This window comes from Peromyscus californicus, unplaced genomic scaffold (assembly GCF_007827085.1).
Source record: "Peromyscus californicus insignis strain IS unplaced genomic scaffold, ASM782708v3 Scaffold_6__1_contigs__length_162567912, whole genome shotgun sequence".
In the NCBI taxonomy this organism is placed as follows: domain Eukaryota; kingdom Metazoa; phylum Chordata; class Mammalia; order Rodentia; family Cricetidae; genus Peromyscus; species Peromyscus californicus.
In genome coordinates, this window is record NW_026294584.1 from 123,552,380 (window position 1) to 123,573,713 (window position 21,334).

Consider the following 21,334-nt stretch of genomic DNA (forward strand, 5'->3'; position numbering starts at 1 on the left):
GAGGCGGGGAATATACTGCTTGGGCCTTTGTCTCTCCCAAAATAAACTTTTATTATTTTTTTTTTTCTTGGTTTTTCGAGACAGGGTTTCTCTGTGTAGCTTTGCTCCTTTCCTGGAACTCACTTGGTAGCCCAGACTGGCCTCAAACTCACAGAGATCCACCTGGCTCTGCCTCCCGAGTGCTGGGATTACCACCGCCTGGCTACCAAAATAAACTCTTACCAACCCAAAGAACTTAACTTTTCGCTGGCTGCTCTGTTGTACCCTATCATTTCAGGAACTCCTTTGATCCTGAAAGTGGAATGAGCGTTAAGTCCTCCCCATCACTGCCTTGATGATTGGTGACATAAACCATTCTGACTTTGTTGCTTCTCCTACTTTTTAAGTTTGATAGACATACGGTGTAAACTTGCAAAACTGATAGGCTCTCCAAGTCGAATCCTTACACGAAAGCCACAGCCCTTAAGAAATGAAATCTGTAACCTTAATTATAGGAATTAGGACTTAAAGGGATTATACCCCAAATCTGCCCTATATTTCCGAGGTCGCCCGTCGCCTTGCACTGTAGAGATGATGGATCAGGAAAATGTTTAAATAGTTCTGATGAAAATTAGAACCATTTAGTACAACCTCCCGCCCTGTTGGGATAGGATGGGATCTCGGAGTATTTCAGAAGTATCAAGAACGATTCTTCGAGTTAAGGCGTCCCCCCAAAAAAAATCCGGATGGGATATTGCACACAATCTGAGCCTGAGCCAGACGTAGGGGGTCCTATTCCCACCAAGTTAAAAACCTTTCCTGGATATGCGCAGGTACGTCCTTTACCTAAGGGCCCAGGCCCTTAACTACCCTAGACCTGGAGGGGCTTTCTACCATCCAACCTCAGACCAATAAACATTCTGCCCAGGGGCATCATTTACCGGAGCAAGGGCGGGTCAAGGGCCTCGTCTGTGACCTCGCGGGGTGCTCCCGTGCTGCGCTGTCATTGGTTCGAAGTTCTCTCCCCTAAAGCTAGAGCGACCTAGGCTCGCCACGCCAGCCCGACTTGACTCGGGTCCGCCCAGAGGGCGTGGTCCTGCGGTGGGGCGGAGCCTTGTTGTCCCTGCGGCCTATAGAGCGGGAGGGAGTCCCCGGCCGCGCCCCTCGAGGCCGGGCCGTGCCAGGCCAATCCTGGGCGGCCGGCGGGCGAACGTGGGGCCTGGCGGGCCGGGCCGGGCCGGGCCGCAGGGCGGGGGACAATGGGCCAGTTCCTGGTGCGTCACGAGGGAGTTCCTTAAAGGGGAAGTGAGCAGGCTCCCGGGCGGACGCGCGGGGCGGCGGTCGGCTGGGGACGCGCCCGGAGCTTCAAAATAATGCCCGCGGCGGCCGCGCGACCATGCAATGGCGAGCGCTCGTCCTGGGGCTGGTGCTGCTTCGCCTCGGCCTCCACGCGGTGCTCTGGCTGGTCTTCGGGCTGGGGCCCAGCATGGGCTTCTACCAGCGCTTTCCGCTCAGCTTCGGCTTCCAGCGCTTGAGGGGCCCCGACGGCTCGGGGCCGGTGGGTCCTCCCGAAGGCCCGGCCTGGCTGCATCGACCAAGGCACGGGACGGAGGGGCGGCTCGAGACCCCGCGGGGGCCGGGGCCGGGCATGTGTGGCCCGGCGCACTGGGGCTACGCTCTGGGCGGCCGTGGCTGCGGCCCGGACGAGTACGAGCGGCGCTACAGCGGCGCCTTCCCGCCGCAACTGCGTGCCCAGATGCGCGACCTGGCGCGGGGCATGTTCGTCTTCGGCTACGACAACTACATGGCGCACGCCTTTCCGCAGGACGAGCTCAACCCCATCTACTGCCGCGGCCGGGGGCCGGACCGCGGGGACCCGTGAGTAGCCCTCCGGACGCCCCGCGCGCCGCTTTCCGCCCCTTCGGGTCCCCGAGGGAACACCAGGGTCTTTAGAGTCCGCCGAAGTCCAAAGTTCCCCTTCCCCTCTGCCCTGTGGACTGCCATTCTCTTTGATTCTCCTGGACCCTCCAAACTTCAGGACAGCTGTCCCTGTCATTTTCTGTTGCAGATGGGGAAACTGAGGGCCAGAGACCGGAAGGGACAGTCACAGTGGCAAGGCACGCCGCTGCTCCAGATGGACATATTATCTAAGTGCTAGCTATAGGCTTCCTTTGGAAAACGCAGCTTTAGAACGAACCCTCCCCATTCCTGATCAGAACGCCACACCCAATCTTTAATATAAAGATTAAGGGTTCTGAGAAATGGGCCATCCCGTGAATTGGACGCAGGGGATGGCGTGAGGGGTTAGCGTTTCTCCTTCCCAGGGTCCGTTTCCTAGGCTCAGGAGAGCTAGTTGGGAGGGATGGCCGTTGCCTGGCCCAGATTTGCGATCTGGATCCTCGAAGGATGATTTCTTAGGCGCTGAATTGACTGACATCGTCCTTGCTTGGTACCATCGTAAACACTAATGGGGTGATGGTGCTGTCAGAAGGTCAGGCAGTCCTCCCAGCCTACTAGCCACGTATGGGAAGGTGGCGTTCCAGGGTTACTCTAGTCAACTTCAAAGTCCAAGAGAACAGAACACCCAGCCAAGGTCCTCCTCTTGAAAGGTGTGCACTGCCACCGACCCAGTTAGGCTGGTTGGTGACTGTGGTGTTTTCCTCCCCTTAGATGGGAGTAGAGTTGGGTTGTTCATTGTCTTGGCACGTGGGCACCCTTGGACACCTGACGTGTGTATTTTCCTTGTCCTAGTGGGAAGCAGTGGAGGATTCTTAGGTTCTAAAAGAAAAAGCTTAGGGCTGGTGAGATGGCTCAGCCAGTGAAGGCGCTTGGCAGGAAGCTCGGGACTTGAGTTTGATCCTCCGTGACCCACATGGAGGATGGAGAAAGAGCACACTGAGGAGACTCCTCGAATTGTCCTCTGACCTCTACACACCTCTGTGACACCCATGCACACCCGCCCCCAATACATTAACAATTTTAAAGAAAAGCTAATATAATACTCTTAGAGCGCATAAAGAGAGCTATATAAGTGGGTTGGTTGAGTGTAAATTTGTGTCTTAATTTGCAGCCTGCTGAGCTAATAGCAAGGGAGCATCCCACACAGAGGCACTGGGCCTTGCGTAGTTCTTGGACTGATGAACTATTTGTCTTGCTTGGCCATATCAGCTTTTGTACCTATAACCCCCTGCCCCCATCTTTCCTGCTTTCTTTCAGGAGTGCAGGGAATTGAACACATGGCTCTATACAGCTCTTTACAGCTGAGCTACATTTCAGCTCTTCTTTCTTTCATGTAAATGTACTTTTTCCTCCGTTTCTTTGGGGGAAAACTATAAAATTACCTGAAGTAACACTTCCTCCTTAGATTATAGGGAGTGGATGAGTCGTCTCGCTCAAAAGAGACATAGAAGAGAGACTGTGTGTATGGTTATGTTTTCTTCAATTCCGGCTCCCTTCCCCTCCCCTCTCCTTTCTCTTGTGAGAACAGACTTCTTTAAATCTGGGAGGGGAAACAGAAAAATCCCACTAGTTACTTTCAGTAGCTTGTTTCTGACAGTCTGTGTCCATATGGCAACACATTCTATTTATTGATTTATTTTTACACAGTTGCAACTTGTATGTACCATTTTGGATTTTTTTTAAAAAAAATTTTACAAAGAGTATGTTTTTATTTGTGTACCAATAAGGTTTACAGTTGACAATCAGACACAACAAAGGTTTGAAAAGCTATAGATGACGACTGTTGGTTGAACCTCCCTAGAAAATTTTATAGAACATTTCTCATACACTCCCATCTGAATCTTAAGTATGACATGTGTCCAGGTGACAGAATTATGGTTCCCTTCCGTTAGCCTCATTGCCTCATTGTCCTTTTTCTTCTTTTTTTTCTGGACTAGGCATTGCTGTCCTGATGACGTGGCACTTCCTCAGAAAGTGGCTCTTCCTCAATGCGCTTCTTTTTACCCTTCCTTTGTTCCTTTCTTTCTTTCTTCCGTCTGTTGGTCTGTCAGTCTGTCTTCTTCCATGCTGAAGATGGTTCCTAGCATAACCAGAATGTTACAGGAAAAGCTCTGGCTCCAGCTGTCCTGCTAAACTGGGCTTGGTCACTCATCTCAAGGTGCCAATTAAAGAGACAACTGCTGGCACAAAGCAGAGAAAGGAGAATTGACGTCCTGGGAAAAGAACCAATAAAGGGGTCCATCTGTCCCTGAGTTGGGCTTCAGGATCCTGCCATGAGCCTTAGGTTCAAGTAGAGGAAGGATTGGGGCAGAGGGTGAAGATAGCTAACTAAGTAGTCCCGGTCAAGCTGTGCTTTTGGCCATTACAGTCTCACCTCAGGTCCTGCAACATGGCCCGCACCGTGAGTTGTCTTCACCGAAATTCTAGTTCTTGTAAGGTGATCTGCTTAGAGTACAGCCTCCCCATCATAGATAATTGTTCTCATCATGTGGAATCAAAGGTAACTCCAGGTTTAAGACAATGCCTTCAGTCTCACAGGAATGAGAGAGGGTGTGAATCACTGGATCTACACAGGCGCTCCTGGAATGATTCACATGGCCCTGTGTAGAGAAAAGCAGGATGACCCAAAGGCAAGGAGACAGACGCAGAAGGAAGATGGAAATGGCAGGCTTCCATCCTGTTTTAGTTACTCTGTGGGCTCGAGTGAGATCTGAGCTTTTCAGCAGAAGCAGCTAAGTGCCTGTTATTCTAGGGCCTTGTGCATGCTAGGCAAGTAGTCCACCATTGAGCTAACCGCCTAGCTCCTTTTTCACTTTCTATTTTGAGACAGTCTTTTTAAGTTGAACAGGCTGGCTTTCAACTTGCCCTGCAGCTCAGCAGGCCTTGAATTTGTTGTCTTAATTCACACCCCTGAGTAGCTGGAGTTACAGGTTCTGCGTTACCGGGCAATGATTTTTTTTTTTTTTTTTTTTTTTTTGTAATGAACCATAAGCACTTTATGAAGCATTTAGGGGTGGGGTGGGGGCCCTTCAGCAAAGTGAGGTGATGGTGGTTGGTTGAAATTGTTGGTCCAGGTGGCATCTTGGGGTGCATAGGCCTTTTTAGAGGTCTGGGGAGATGTTGTGGTTTGCTTTGGTTATGCAGTGGCAGTTCATATACGTTGAAGTCGAGTCTCTGATCGGGATGACAGCATTAGTAATAGTGAGGAATGGAATCATTGGACTTTCGGGTGGCAAGCCTTTGTGTATCTGACGCGATGAAAGAGCCCCAGGATTGTGTGGCTTTGAGCAGACCCTCACCCTGGCCAATTCAAGAAACAGGAAGCTTAGTTTGGGCTTGTTTTGTTTGTCAAACCCTCTGCAGTACAGTTCCTCTTGTGCTCTGATATTTTTAAGAGTTTCAGGTCTGTGCTTTGTCATTCTGGTTCTGAACAAGTAGGAAGGAAATGTTTACATTTCCCAAATAAAGTGGAATAAAAAGACTTAATTTTTTTCCCCTAATACTGAGAATTGAACCCAGGGCCCACACATTCCAGATAAGTGATCTGCTACTAAACTACATTCCTGGCCCTTTAAAAATTAGACTTTGAGGGGCTGGAGATGTGGCTCAGGAGTGAAAAGTGCTCGCTACTCTTAGAGAGGACTGAGCTTGTTCCCAGTACTCAAAGCTACCTGTAGCTCGAGCTCCAGGTGGTCTTCTGGTCTCCATATGGATGCACATGCACATACACACATACGAAATACACTTTTATTTTGAGGTCTGGGGATATATTTCAATGGTAGAGTACTTGCCTAGCATGTAGGAAGGAGACCCTTAATTCAATGTTAGTGCTGCAAAAACCAAAGTAAGAAAAAATTGCTTTAAGACAGTCTACCACACTGTCCTCAAACTTAGGATTCTCCTGCCTTGGCCTGGAATTATTACAAGGTGTGCCTTTACCATGCCCAGAAAATATTTCAGATTTCAAAATTCAAATACTTTCATTGCCATTATCTAATATTTTAAAAAAGAATGAACTTGCCATTGAATATTACCTAAAACATCACAAAAACAAAATGTAGGTGCGCTCTCTGTTTTTTTTTTTTTTTTTTTTTTGAGACAGAGTCACATGTAGCACAGGCTGGCCCTTAACTGAATAGGTGGCTGAGGATGGCCTAGGCTCCTGATCAGTCTGATCCACCTTCTCCAGTGCTGTGATTACGGCACAAGCCGCCATAGCTGGCTGTGTCATTTCTCTTTAGTCACAGCCTCCCAATGCTTATCTTGATAGCCGCGGGCCCGTGTTATCATGAAGTAAACAAATCTCCAACCCTAGGAAAACAGCCAGCCTCTTTCCTGGCTGCTGTTGGGTTGTAGAATCCAAGTTCAAACCTTTGAGTAAATTTAGATATTTCTGTAATCCTATAGAAGGCAACTATGCATTTGAGGTTTGGGCCCGTGACTATGCTTGATTCCACCCCCTTCCCCAAACCACATTTTTAAGACAGAAGGAAAATTTCAACGAACAGATCAAATATTGGTTCCTCGCCGAGTTTGTTCCTAGGCAATCTAGCTTAAGATGGCCACCTCCTGGCCCCAGAAGAGAAGAAGGCTCAGTGGTCTGAGTGTTTGCTGTGTGAGTGTGAAGACTTGAGTCTGAGTCCCTAACAAGCCTGTAAAAAGCTGGGCGTGGTCACTCCTGTGTCTGTAACCCAACACCATGGGGTGGAGACAAGAGGATTGCTGAGACCTGCTGACTGCCCCGTGAGCTCCAAGTTCAGTGAGAGACCCTGTGTCAAGGCAATAAGATGGAGAGAGACAGCAGGATACTTGAAATCCTACTCAGGCTCTTACTATGCATGGAGTGCCTGTGCCTTCACACACATGCAAATGTACACACACACACACACACACAGGTGGCTTCTTTCAAAATTCCTTTTTTAAAAAATCTTTCAGAGTCCGGCACAGGTCTTCCTTGAGCTATGGCAGGTGATTCTCCATGGTTTGCTCATTTCGGGTTTGATTCCTGTTCTTTGAGCCACCGTTCCAGATTTTGACTGAGAACTGAGTCCTGTCCCCTTTGCTTCTCTTGGATTACTAAGTCCTTGAGTGCTCAGGGACTGTTTCTTGCGATATCTCTCTGCCTACACAGAAGATAAGATTTCCAAACAGCTGTTGAAGGTTGAGTATGCGCAGCACGGTTTCTTGTGTTGTTTTCCAACATGCTGCGTGATTTTATTAGCTACGGAATTAGAGATTTTCTAGCAGAGGCTTTGGTCTTCGTCTTTGTTGTCTCCCTCCTCCCCTTCCCCCTCTCCCTCCTCCCTCTTTGCTTTCTTCTTTGCTTTTGTTTGTTTGTTTAGAGGTAGTAAGAACTTCAGAGTGGCACAGTGGAATGATCGCCATGAAGGTTCATGCACGCATGCCGGGTGGTGGTGGCGCACTCCTTTAATCCCAGCACTCGGGAGGCAGAGGCAGGTGGATCTCTGTGATTCTGAGGCCTGCCTGGTCTACAGAGCGAGATCCAGGACAGGCATCAAAGCTACAAAGAGAAACCCTGTCTCGAAAAACTAAAAAAAAAAAAAAAAAAGAAACAAACAAAAAGCAAAAAGAAGGTTCACGCACAAGTAATGAATTAGGAGGGAGTTGAGTTGTGATTGGACCAGCTGCTTACATGGGACTACTTGTTGTATGTGTTTTTTTTTGTTTGTTTGTTTGTTTGTTTTTAAAGGAGCTCTGGTAAAATTTTATCAAAGAAAAACTTTCCTGGTTTACTTTTCACCAGTCTGTTCTGGCATGCTTCTAATAATATCACAGTCACCTGGGTCAATGATAGCCAGTGTGCATACTCTGTAGTATTTTCCACATGCTGTGCCCAATTCAATGTTATTGCCACTGTAGTGATGAACACCAGTTTTAGCCAACATGGCATAGTATTCTATTTCAGATTTCCTCAAAGCTGGACAGTTGTTGGCGAGGATAACCAATTTCGCTTTGCCCTGTCTGATCATCTGCAGAGTCTGTTTGTACCCCAGCACGTACTTTCCACTTTTCATAATAAGTTGGAGCCTAGAGTTGATCGACTCCAGAGACTTTTTCGTCTTCTTTGCGGCCACCATCTTCCTGCCTTAGGTGCGGGACAGCCCCCAACCAAGACCGGCCGCCAAGATGGCCGGGGAGCGAGAAAGGCACATGGGACTACTTATACTCTTGATTTTTGCCTTGTACTGAAAGATTGACTTCCCTAAGAGCTACTAGGTGAGACAGGACTACAATAAGCATGTCTGAAGAACAGAACTGTGTTACTATCTGCAGGATGGGCTGACAAACGGAAGCGGGAAAATGTCTTGCTGTTGGGCTAGGACCGTTTGTTTTATGGAATCTGATTTTTTCATCATTCTCTACCCTCTTCTCCATACTTTGATAATTTATATTATTAATTGTAGCTAAAGTTATTCTGTGTCCACCCAACTCCTGCGTCCTTGTATTTCCGAAGCCGCTCACACCCAAGTAAACACACACAGGCTAATATTATTTAAAACTGTTTGGCCATTAGCTCAGGCCTATCACTGACTAACTCTTACACTTAAACTCAACCCATTTTTGTTAATCTAGATGTTGCCACATGTTCCGTGGCTTTACCTGTGTGCCTGTTACATGCTGCTCCCTGGACGGCAGGCTGGTGTCTCCTGACTCAACCTTCTTCTTACAATTAATTTTATGGTTGTTATTTTTTTCTGAGACATGATCTTGCTGTGTAAGCAAGGAACTCTCTCCTCCTGCCCCAGTCTCCTAAGTGTTGGGATAATTTGGTAGAAAAGAATTCAAAATGTTCTGGTGAACATTCTAGATCTTTAAGTGGATTTTTCTGACTAGAGTGGAACTATCACAGTTACAACAAATACATTAAAACATCAACTCTGGCAACAGTTACCAGTTGTTGCTGACTCTTTGGCCATGTTACTGAGGATTTATTGTTGCTTTGGGCGGGTCGTGCTGAGGGTCAGATCCAGCATCTCAACATGCAGCTGTGCACCCAGCTCTTAACGAGTTGAACACTTGCCCCTTTTATGTGTGGACTAAGAGCAAAGGCACAGTAGACATGGAAAGGCGCTGGAGGCAGCTAGGAGGCGGCGCTTGCCCCAGATTAGGATGCCAGGTGATATGGAGTTCTCGTTCACTTCTTTCAGATGGGATGCTAAATGATATGGCAACCACTTCTGGTGAGGTGGGTGTTTGGAACTCATTCTGTTTCTGAGCAGCATAGCCCCGGAGTTAAATATTTCAACCCAGCCAAGTGTTCTTGAGGACACACTTGAACGTGAGGATGTCTGCTTTGACCCTCCTCCAACCCTTGGCAATTCCTGTGTGCTTGGCACTGCCATCGGGAGACCTGTGTGAATCTATAGCTCTCACCCTGAGAGCACCCTTTCCATCGTGTAGGTTTCTTTAAGAGGATCAAATAGAGGGAGCAAGTGCAGCTTTCCAGTGATGCTGTTGGTGGCTTTGGTTCCTAGTAACCCCTCTGGGAACTTGTCTTTTGCTGTAGATTCTTTGTCCTATGTTAAGTGCCCAACACACACATAATAGAGCCACTGGAAGATTCAGCTAAGGTCAGATGTGGAAGCTGTTTATGCCTGCTTCTTCATGTAATTCCCATTTCACTCTGAATGAAGCCCGAAAGGCATTTTATTTTATTTTTATACTGTGTGTGTGTGTGTGTGTGTGTGTGTGTGTGTGTGTGTGTGTGCGCGCTGTGGTGCATGTGTACAGGATAACTTGTGAGAGTTAGTGTTCTCATTCTACCACGTGAGTCCTGGAGATGAGCTCAGGTTCTGAGGGTTAGCATCGAGCACCTTTTCCTACTGAGTCATCTTAGCAACCCCCATAGGCCTTTGAGAGAGGTACAGCAGACCAAGCCATCCAGGACTGTGGGATACTGCCCTTAAAATTTCTTTCATAGGAAGGAAGTGGTACAGGGAGCCTTTGGGATGATGTAAGGGCAGGTAGGATGCAGAGAAGATGGAGGATGCTAGATGTGGCTGGAAATGAAAGTAGTGCTTTCTTACTTTGGTCTCTAGTAAATGAGATCTTTAAGCCGTTGTCTCATTTCTTCTTTACTATCGGTTTCTTTTCCTTTCCAGCCTCTGGAATTCTTTTCTGGCTTAGTGGTAATGGGGCAAGGGAGTCAGTGGAGTCTGTGACCTGAATTTCTTCAGTTCTACCAGGTCATTTTCACTGTTTGTCTAGCCTTCCCGGATGTATTAATTTTCATAGTGTGTCATAGTTTGAGCTGTGAAGAAATATCAGGTCATATGACAGGATCCCTCCTTCAGTTCTTAATGATTGTGAAATTAAGAGTTTTGAAGTCTGACAGTATTAAAGCTACTTGATGGTGATAGTGTGTCTCAGAGGGTGAATGATTTGTCCATCTCTGGACATCCCCTTGAGCTTTTCTCACTACCACCCTATGCCCATGTCTCTGCTGTCCTATACTTCCTCAACCTGTGAACACATCGATACTGCTGCTCTCGAGAAACAAGGCCTGCACCCTACTGCTACCCACAGTCCATTTCTGGATCATGAACATTGCCAGCAGTCTTATTTCTGATGGGTGTTTAGTTTTGTGGTCTCCCTCCACCTTCCCCCGCACGCGCACACCTTCTTTCACTTTAAATGTAAAGTGCCTTTGTTTAATTTTCATTCTTTCTTTTCCAGTTCAAATCTGAACATCAATGATGTCCTAGGGAATTACTCCCTGACTCTTGTTGATGCCTTGGATACACTTGCAGTAAGTACTCAGCCTTTTCTTCTTTAATTAAGATAATTAAGATAAAGTGTTTGGGGGTTTATTGTATTTCCTCATTTCCCCCAGGAATGGGAATTCTAGGAAATGCTGTACTCAGAAGGCTTTGTTGAGTGTTATTTATTTTAATGATCTTCATGGGAAGACAAGAAAAGCATTGAAGGTTAACTGAGGGGAAATGTGGCTCTCCTTAAAGGAGAGAAGAAGGACAGGGCTAATTTTTAGAGGACCTACTTTTTTCTTTGTCCTCCTGTCCTAACAGAGTCTGGAGACTTATGTTACTACTCAGTTACTGTAGTCTGTTAGATCACAGACTGTATTGGTTACTCAGTTACTATAGTTGGTTAGATCACAGACTGTATTGGTTACTCAGTTACTGCGGTCTGTTAGATCACAGACTGTATTGGTTACTCAGTTACTGTAGTCTGTTAGATCACAGACTGTATTGGTTACTCAGTTACTGCAGTCTGTTAGATCACAGACTGTATTGGTTACTCAGTTACTGCGGTCTGTTAGATCACAGACTGTATTGGTTACTCAGTTACTGTAGTCTGTTAGATCACAGACTGTATTGGTTACTCAGTTACTGCAGTCTGTTAGATCACAGACTGTATTGGTTACTCAGTTACTGCGGTCTGTTAGATCACAGACTGTATTGGTTACTCAGTTACTGTGGTCTGTTAGATCACAGACTGTATTGGCTACTCAGTTACTGCAGTCTGTTAGATCACAGACTGTATTGGCTACTCAGTTACTGTGGTCTGTTAGATCACGGACTGTATTGGTTACTCAGTTACTGTGGTCTGTTAGATCACAGACTGTATTGGCTACTCAGTTACTGTGGTCTGTTAGATCACAGACTGTATTGGTTACTCAGTTACTGTAGTTGGTTAGATCACAGTCTGTATTGGTTACTCAGTTACTGTAGTTGGTTAGATCACAGTCTGTATTGGTTACTCAGTTACTGTAGTCTGTTAGATCACAGACTGTATTGGTTACTCAGTTACTGTGGTCTGTTAGATCACAGACTGTATTGGTTACTCAGTTACTGCAGTCTGTTAGATCACAGACTGTATTGGTTACTCAGTTACTGCAGTCTGTTAGATCACAGACTGTATTGGTTACTCAGTTACTGCAGTCTGTTAGATCACAGACTGTATTGGTTACTTAGTTACTGTAGTTGGTTAGATCACAGACTGTATTGGTTACTCAGTTACTGTGGTCTGTTAGATCACAGACTGTATTGGTTACTCAGTTACTGTGGTCTGTTAGATCACAGACTGTATTGGTTACTCAGTTACTGCAGTCTGTTAGATCACAGACTGTATTGGTTACTCAGTTACTGTAGTTGGTTAGATCACAGACTGTATTGGTTACTCAGTTACTATAGTTGGTTAGATCACAGACTGTATTGGTTACTCAGTTACTGTGGTCTGTTAGATCACAGACTCTATTGGTTACTTAGTTACTGTAGTTGGTTAGATCACAGACTGTATTGGTTACTCAGCTACTGTAGTTGGTTAGATCACAGTCTGTATTGGTTACTCAGTTACTGTGGTCTGTTAGATCACAGACTGTATTGGTTACTCAGTTACTGTGGTCTGTTAGATCACAGACTGTATTGGTTACTCAGCTACTGTAGTTGGTTAGATCACAGTCTGTATTGGTTACTCAGTTACTGTAGTCTGTTAGATCACAGACTGTATTGGTTACTCAGTTACTGTACTTGGTTAGATCACAGACTGTATTGGTTACTCAGTTACTGTACTTGGTTAGATCACAGACTGTATTGGTTAGATCACAGACTCTATTGGTTACTCAGTTACTGTAGTTGGTTAGATCACAGACTGTATTGGTTAGATCACAGACTCTATTGGTTACTCAGTTACTGTAGTCTGTTAGATCACAGACTCTATTGGTTACTTAGTTACTATGGTCTGTTAGATCACAGACTCTATTGGTTACTCAGTTACTGTAGTTGGTTAGATTACAGACTGTATTGGTTACTCAGTTACTGTAGTTGGTTAGATCACAGACTCTATTGGTTACTCAGTTACTGTGGTCTGTTAGATCACAGACTGTATTGGTTACTCAGTTACTGTAGTCTGTTAGATCACAGACTGTATTGGTTACTCAGTTACTGTACTTGGTTAGATCACAGACTGTATTGGTTACTCAGTTACTGTAGTTGGTTAGATCACAGACTGTATTGGTTAGATCACAGACTCTATTGGTTACTCAGTTACTGTAGTCTGTTAGATCACAGACTCTATTGGTTACTCAGTTACTGTGGTCTGTTAGATCACAGACTCTATTGGTTACTCAGTTACTGTAGTTGGTTAGATCACAGACTGTATTGGTTACTCAGTTACTGTACTTGGTTAGATCACAGACTCTATTGGTTACTCAGTTACTGTGGTCTGTTAGATCACAGACTGTATTGGTTACTCAGTTACTGTACTTGGTTAGATCACAGACTGTATTGGTTACTCAGTCACTGTACTTGGTTAGATCACAGACTGTATTGGTTACTCGGTTACTCTAGTCTGTTAGATCACAGACTCTATTGGTTACTCGGTTACTGTAGTTGGTTAGATCACAGACTCTATTGGTTACTCAGTTACTGTGGTCTGTTAGATCACAGACTGTATTGGTTACTCAGTTACTGTACTTGGTTAGATCACAGACTGTATTGGTTACTCAGTTACTGTACTTGGTTAGATCACAGATTGTATTGGTTACTCAGTTACTGTGGTCTGTTAGATCACAGACTGTATTGGTTACTCAGCTACTGTAGTCTGTTAGATCACAGACTCTATTGGTTATTTTTCTGTTGCTGTAATAAAACACCAGGGCCCAAAGCAAGGTAAGGGAAAGAGAGTTTATTTTGGTTTAATGGTTCCAGAGGGGAGTCCACCGAGGTGGGAAAGGCGTGGCATGGCAACAGGGTCAGGAAGCTGGATGTTCACATTTTCATCCACTTACAGTGAGACTCCTATAGGTTCCATAAGGTCCCCGAACAGCACCACCAACTGGGGACCAAGTGTTCCAGTACATGAGCCTATGGGGGGATACTTCTCATTCAGACCCCAAGGACCTTCTAGCCTCTACGTCTCTCTCCCAGAAAGCCGCCTAACCGCCCTGCAGCTCCTTCTCTGGGACAGAGCTAATAAAAAAAGGATACTGTGCCATGGCCTCTCAGCCCTGTTCTCTTCCCTGTGCAGCTGCAAGATAAATTTATGGTCCTGCTGAGTGCCTGTCTCTGTGTCCTTTGATACATAGGCCAGACTAAACTAAATTGTGAGGCATGAAACTTGCCTATAACCCTGAAAACCTGTGAGTCAGAACCTCTGTTTGTTCTCTGGAACTAAGTGGGCTGTCTCTTCTTTAGGATCCCCATCCTACCACACACACCTGTCTCTCGTAATTGCTCTCTGACTTGAGCATCATGGCTGTGGCTGTGAGGCTCTCTTCCCTGAAGCGTTCGTTCTGAAGGGTAATTTTGTGAGAGCTCCTTTTACAAATCCACCATTCTTCTTTTTAGCTTATAACACTACAATACTTGAGGAGTAAAAACCAGAAGAGCCCAGGGTCAGAAGGTACCCCCAAATGCTTCAAGCTACTGGCTTCTGAGGAGTGTCTATGCCCAGTGCCTGCCCGTGCATGAGGCCCCTCTCTGTGAACACCCCTGTTATTTACTGCTTCTTGGTTTTGACTACGGTTCACTCCAGATGTGGCTTGCCAACTTGCATACTGCCTTTACCCTCTCCCATCTTGGCATCCCCATTGACCCCGGGGAGCTAGAGGCCTTTCAGCATAAACACGAGAACCCTCCTGAAGGCGATAAGCCACGCTGGACATGCGTCAGGCTGTGTCTGTGTGCTTCTTGGCCTAGCACTGTAGGGTCTGGTTTCCAAGAAACGTTTCCAGTGTTTTACAGTCTCCTTAGGAAAAGTAATTTTACAAACTTCCCTGTTTTCCTTGTCCAAGACAGTCTTTACTATTGGATCCTATATCAAGTACTCTATTTAACAATTTATCTGGTTCCAAGCTGGGCGGTGGTGGCGCACGACTTTAATCCCAGCACTCGGGAGGCAGAGCCAGGCGGATCTTTGTGAGTTCGAGGCCAGCCTGGTCTACAGAGCGAGATCCAGGACAGGCACCAAAACTACACAGAGAAACCCTGTCTCGAAAAACCAAAAAAAAAAAAAAAAAAACACCACAATTTATCTGGTTCCTTTAAACATTCCTAAGAAATGTTTAAAGCTGTCAGTTAGGAGTTGGATTTGGGTAAGGTAGCCAAGTTTACACCGTGATTGTCTCGTCGTTTGCTAGTACCAAAGTTGCAAGATTTGGGAAGAGCTGGAGATATGTTCTGCATCTTCACTGTGTAGATTGCAGAAACAGGACTGGGCCCTGGTTCTAATCGGGCTGCTGGGTTTCCTTCTCGGCTGTAGTTGCAGAGCACTTTCAGTCTCCCAGTATTTCCTTCTGAAGTGATTGCTGCTCCATTAAGTCAGCCACCATCACTTGTCAGAATGTGCCCAGACAAGTAAGTGCAGTGTAATTAGTGCTAATGCTCCACAGCTACTGACTCAGCCTCTCTCTCCACACACACACCCCTGTTGTGGAAGAGGGTTAGAAGATGTGTGTGTACAGCTTAAGAAAGCGCACTCTCTTAGTCCTCCATACTGTCCTCCACACTTGACAGTACGTAGTATATAGTAGGACCGCAGATTGTTGTTTAAGTAAATGTTTACTAATCCAATTTTGTCCAACATGTATTCTAACAGTATGCCCCTTGACATAGTATTGTTCTCAAACTGGAGAAATTCTGATTATTGGAGAGCCACATCACATAATAGCATTTTATCTATTTAATTTTAAAAAATTTTATGTTGAGGTTTAAAAATTATTTAATTAAAAATATTTAGTGCGAGTGTGTGTGTGTGTGTGTGTGTGTGTGTGTGTGTGTGTGTGTGTTTTGCACATGTCACTGCATGTGGGTGGAGGTCTTAGGACAACTTGCAGGATTCGGTTCTCTCCTATTATTTGGGTTCTGGGGATTAAACTCAAGTGATCAAACTTTGTAGCAAGTATTCTTATATACTAAGCTACCTTAGTGGCCCTATTTATTTAATTTTTGAGACAGGGTCTCAAAAATAAGGTATAGGCTGGCCTTAAACTTGCAGCGGTCTTCCTGCCTCAGCAAATGATGTGATTACAGGCATGTATGTGTGTATGTGTGTATGTATTTATTTGGTGGACTTGGAGATTGAGCCCAGGACTTGGCACACGTGAGGTGAGTGCTCTTCCACTGAGCTACATCCCTCATCATTTGTTTTGTTTTGGTCGTTAAGTCAGAGGCTCCAACTGGTGACCTTCATGCCTCAGTCTGCAGAGTGCTGGAATTATATGTGCGAGCTGCATATCAGTGTTTTCAAGATTCTGAGAAGCCCTTCCTCTGTCCAGTCAGCCTTTCTCAGGCCTGGGTGATTCGTACCCTGCTTACTTTGTGCTCACTGGCTATCTAATGTGACAACTTACAGGGTGTAACTGCCTGGATTTCATCACCTTCCCCCCAGCTTGGTCTGAGATCCTATCAACCTTGCAGCTGCACTAGATAGTGTTCTTGGTGAACATCTGTGAGGAAACAGACCCATTTCTGTGGTTTTTCATTGTAGAATATCTGGTCTTGAATGGGTTAGTGTGTTGGCTCATTTCTCAGGTATTCTTAAGTTGTGGCTTTTGTTTTGTTAGCATTTTTCAGCAGATGTTTGCAGATATGCTGCAGGAACCCTCGGGAAAACAGTCCCCTGACCATTGCGTACAACCTGAACAAGATTGCATGTTCCTTTAAAAAGGAAGAACTGTAAACAGAAAGCCTGTTTCTGCTCTATACCCAAGCAAACAATATGACTTGAGAAACATATAGCAGACCAGTACAGTAAGAAATAAGGCACACCCCAGAGAACGAGTGTCTCAAGAGTCATTTATGCTTGATTTATTTATTTATCAAGTTATTGGTGTATGTGTTTGTGTCCTTATGAAAAATGTGTATAAAATTTGGGTGAAATCAAATCATTTCATGATCATGTAGGTTAACCTACACCATTTTATGACAGTTTTGCCCTTTTGGAAGGAAATAGCATGCTGTGGCATTGTGTCTATGCACCTCACATAGGAACCTTAATTGTTAAATTGGACATAGAGCTAACAATTTGTATGTTTTGTTTTTACTTTTTAAGCATTTATTTATTTTTCTGGACGAGTGTGTACATGCTTGTGTGTGAGGGCAAGCATGTGCCACCACGTTTGTGTGGAAGTCAAAGGACAGACTGTGCCCGGCTTTTTACAGGGGTTCAGGCGATCTGAACTCAGGCCATCAGTCAGGCTTGCATGGCAAGTGCCTTGACCCACTGAACCATTTTCCAAGACTCCAGTTCGTCTTAAATGTTCCTTGTTTCATGCTGTATTGTTAGTACTATTTCTCAAAATCTTTCCACATCTGGATGGCAAGCAAGGTCAACTAGTTTTCCAGATGTCTTGGGTTTATTTGAGAACAGAGATAGAATCATATTTTTGTTACTTAATTTTCTGACTTATTTTCTCCTGCTCCACAACTTTTTAGAAACTGTTTCTGCCTTGCAAATAAAAGTCAGCTCAGAGCTTGTGGGAGAAGGGAGTGGAAAGATGAGGCCATAGCGATTCTGGGAGTGTTCATTCACACAGTTGTGCCACTTGGAGATGGGATCCTTCAGTGAGTGTTGGGAGGCAGGCTCGCCGTTTGTCCTGGAGTATGATGTGAGGAGTGACTGCCTTCTCCGTTTTGAGTGTCCTTCCCCACTGGGACAAAGCTACAGGCAGTGCAGACTCACAGATGCAGCGGCCGACCGCCGCTTGAGTGTCATTTCAGGCTGCTTTAATGGTTTGTGTTCCTCTGTTTAAAGATAATGGGAAATTCATCCGAGTTCCAGAAAGCAGTCAAGTTAGTGATCAACACTGTTTCGTTTGACAAGGATTCCACCGTCCAAGTCTTTGAAGCTACGATAAGGTAAAGTAGCATGTGAAATGAACTGAAGGCTGCTTTTGTGTGTGTGGGTGGGGGGAGTAAGGGACTTAATTACCTTGAGGGTTTTTCAGCCCAAGTCCATATGGACAGTATGGACTCTGTATTATTCATGTTTGTTTTAGTTTAGTATTTATGAAAACTTGTACTTTCGATGCTTGAACATCGTCACATTTTGGACTGCACAGAAACACATGTTTTAGTGAGTATGGAAGAGAGATGTCCCTCAAATGCAATTTTAGTGATTCTACTCGTATCTTTTCTTGTTTCTTTGTTAACTGCCTTAGGAATCCTCTTCATGTTTTTAAATGGAGTGTTGCATCTCTCCACCCACAAAAAAACCACTGCTTGCTCTTTTGAGGTCTTTTCTTCTTATGGTTCTCACTTATCACCCACTCTTTGCTAAAGAATGGTGGAATCATGGCCTATACCCAGTTTTGTGCCTGGATTTCTTTAGTGTGAAATGTTGGCTCTTTTCCTGTTTAAATATTTTGAAAATTGTATTGCTATACAACAGTCCAGCTCTAAATCTGAACCTTGAAATTGAAGTTATGAAATTGTTTATTCTAAAACAAGAAAAAAATAAATGACTTGTTTGAAAAATGTTGCAGTCCTTTTTTGATAGTTGAGATGGAACATTTACGTATCTCCAAGGACATAAGTCTAAGAGGGTAGCCTTCGATTTTTCAGTATCTCTCATTTTATCATTTCCTTTTCCATGTTGTCTATTAGGCACTGGGACAGTTCATCAATTACCAGACCGTCAGACCTGTAGAAGTTACATAGCTCTGCTGTATCTTACTCTGTTTTTCATATGGCTAATGTTTCTTTACCAAGTGAGATGAATCAATAGGAATTTACTGATGCTAATAAGAAATATGCCCTTTGAGAACAACCAGTGGGTGCTTTCCTGGTTAGCATAGTTCCTTTTCTTAATGTCCTAAGATTAAGATGACCAAATTCGTTAATGCTTTAGGTGGCATCTTCGGTTGTCTCGAATGGATAATTCCCTATCTTCCTGTTAGCAACGCAGTGAACTGAGAATCAGTCACTTAGCGCCAGAGGGGACTGTCAGAAGCTACTGAATCAGGTTCTTCTCTAGGCAGCTTGGAGCCTGAGAAGAAGTAAAGACATCTTTTGTCTTTGTAAATTGTGTTCTGTGCACTTGTAGCAATGTGTTTTTATTATTATTTTTTCTTCCTGTATCAGGGTTCTGGGAAGCCTCCTTTCTGCTCACAGAATAATTACTGACTCCAGACAGCCCTTTGGTGACATGACAATTGAGGATTATGATAATGAATTGTTGTACATGGCCCATGACCTGGCCGTGCGGCTCCTGCCAGCTTTTGAAAACACCAAGACAGGGATCCCCTATCCTCGGGTAAGTGACTGCTTTGTTCCACTGTTTTGTTGTTTTTGAGAAATAATCTTGTGCCATGTACCTCCGGCTGGCCTTGAACTTGTGATTTTCTTGCATCAGCTTTCCAGACGTTAGCATTGCAGGTGTGAGTTACCATACCTGGCTGGCTTGTTCCTTTGTGTTCACTCTTCACAATTTTCCTGAATTAAAACTTACAAAAGAGATGAGGCCTGGCTATAAGAAGAGAGTGATGTCCTTAGAGAGGATTTGGTCCTAAACATAATGTCAGTTTTTAGAACTTTTCAGCATTTACTGAGTACTTTCTGTGTTCTAGACATACAGTAATATAGCAGTTAGCCTTTCAAGTTGAAGAACTGTGTTCACTGTTCATGTGTGGTTTGCATTTTCTGTTACTAGCTAGTGTGGAGAATGTTTCTTCATTTCTGACTTGGATATGTTTCCCAAAGATCCTTACATGTGTGCGGGAGCTCCATGAATGTTCATTTGAATACTTCACATGCCTGCAAGTGAAGCCTCCAGGACCAGCCAATTAGATGCTGATTTAGATACAAGATCTGAGTGAGATTGTGTATTTGGCATCTGATTTAGCAAGCCAAATAACTCTTCTGGGAATTGTGTCAGCCTTTGCAGTAATCGTGAGAAATGCCAGACCACAGAAACTCCATGATGAAATTGGCTGTCATTCTGTGGCTGAACCTCTGCCTCTCTCCCAGTCTGCCAGTTGTTTGTGTTTGCTGAGCAGGAGTGAGTCTTTAGAAACTAGTCTAGAATCCATTACAGCTTGTATTTGTCTCTAACCCTGTATTAGCTACTTTTCTGTTGCTGTGATGAAATACCAAAACCAAAAGTAATTTAGCAGAAGAATTTGTTTTAGCTTATGATTCTAAAGGGAGAGTCCAAAATGTCAGGGAAGGCATGGAGCAGCAGGAAGCAGAGAAAACGAACAGGAAGTAGGATGAGGCTATAAACCCTCAAAGCCCACCCCCAGTGATGTACTTCCTCCAGCAAGGCATAAAGGTTCTTAAAGATTCCATAGCCTCAGCCAACAGCCCCACTGCCTGGGCACCCAGTGTTCAGACACATGAGCCTGTGCGGGACACCACAGACTCAGAGCCTGGTGCTTCTATAGTCTGCAAGGATGCTTGGCACAAAGAGATGGTTCAATGAATAGTGGTAAGACTCAATGTTCTCAGTGTTTCCTCATGTCTCTCATCTTGAGTATAACATGACAACTGGGGAGCCGAGTCGCAGTGAGTGTGGTTCGTTAGCTGAGTGTCATATCTATGATGTGACTTTTCAGCACTGTGGTTTCTTAAGTTTTACTACAAAACTTTTTTTTTTTGGAAGTGAGATCTTGCTATGAGCTGGGGCTGGCCTTGAACTTGCTCTGTAGCCAGGTTGGCCTCCAACTTATAACTCTTCTGCCTTGGCCTCCAGAGTGCTGGGGTGCAATTGCTCAACATCATGTGGCCTTCCAGACAACTTTGAGTCTTCTCATCCCAGGTGAATCTGAAGACGGGTGTTCCTCCTGACAGCAATAACGAGACCTGCACAGCGGGCGCCGGTTCTCTCCTGGTGGAATTTGGTATTCTGAGCCGGCTGCTGGGGGATTCCACTTTTGAGTGGGTGGCCAGACGAGCTGTGAAAGCCCTCTGGAACCTTCGGAGCAACAATACAGGATTGCTAGGTGAGGCTTACCTTGTGCCGTCAGTGGGTCTGTGGAACCTTTGGTCGCCTTTCCTTCTTCCTCTGGACTCGGCACTTCACGGCAGCAGCCATTGGCGCTTCGTGGGTCCAGTTTTCACATGACCTTTTGCTCGGTGTGAAGTTTAAGGGTTCCATGGAAGATAATAATGTTCAGCTGTTAGAGCCCCCTCAGTTTGGATCCCTTGGTATATTTATTTCATCAGAAACTATTTTCTAATAGAAATGCCATAAAAAGAACTGTCTCAGAGGCAAACTTATTGCTTCAGTATAAGGTTCTAAAAATACAGGAAGTTAGCATTTCCAGTAGAGAGGCTTTCTTCTTTAAAAAAAAAAAAGGGAAAAGAAATCTAGGTGAAAGCCTAGTTGAAACATATATTAGATTTTCCCACCCTTGAGAGTATTTAGTCAAAATATTTAAGAATTATTGTTGAAAGGTTTAAGCTTTGGTAGTAGA

General features: G+C 44.8%; 2 protein-coding genes across 2 annotated transcripts in view; one reads left to right on the forward strand and one right to left on the reverse strand.

Moving 5' to 3' along the window:
* Positions 1-1,132: 1,132 nt before the first annotated feature.
* Positions 1,133-21,334, forward strand: part of Edem1 (ER degradation enhancing alpha-mannosidase like protein 1) — a 35,374-nt gene continuing 15,172 nt past the window's right edge. Inside the window, exons 1-5 of the mRNA XM_052720485.1 lie at positions 1,133-1,857; positions 10,636-10,708; positions 17,674-17,777; positions 19,002-19,173; positions 20,677-20,860. Of these exons, the coding sequence (XP_052576445.1) occupies positions 1,376-1,857; positions 10,636-10,708; positions 17,674-17,777; positions 19,002-19,173; positions 20,677-20,860 (1,015 nt within the window). The 5' untranslated portion in view covers positions 1,133-1,375. The remainder of the gene's footprint in view (positions 1,858-10,635; positions 10,709-17,673; positions 17,778-19,001; positions 19,174-20,676; positions 20,861-21,334) is intronic.
* Positions 7,668-9,469, reverse strand: LOC128098946 (60S ribosomal protein L30-like). The gene has a single exon (XM_052720486.1). The coding sequence runs from the start codon at positions 8,034-8,036 to the stop codon at positions 7,689-7,691; it is 348 nt and encodes a 115-aa protein (XP_052576446.1). The 5' UTR covers positions 8,037-9,469; the 3' UTR covers positions 7,668-7,688.

Coding starts and splice junctions, on each gene's coding strand:
- LOC128098946 (XM_052720486.1), bottom strand. CDS start 8,036: ATGGTGGCCGCAAAGAAGACGAAAAAGTCTCTGGAGTCGATCAACTCT.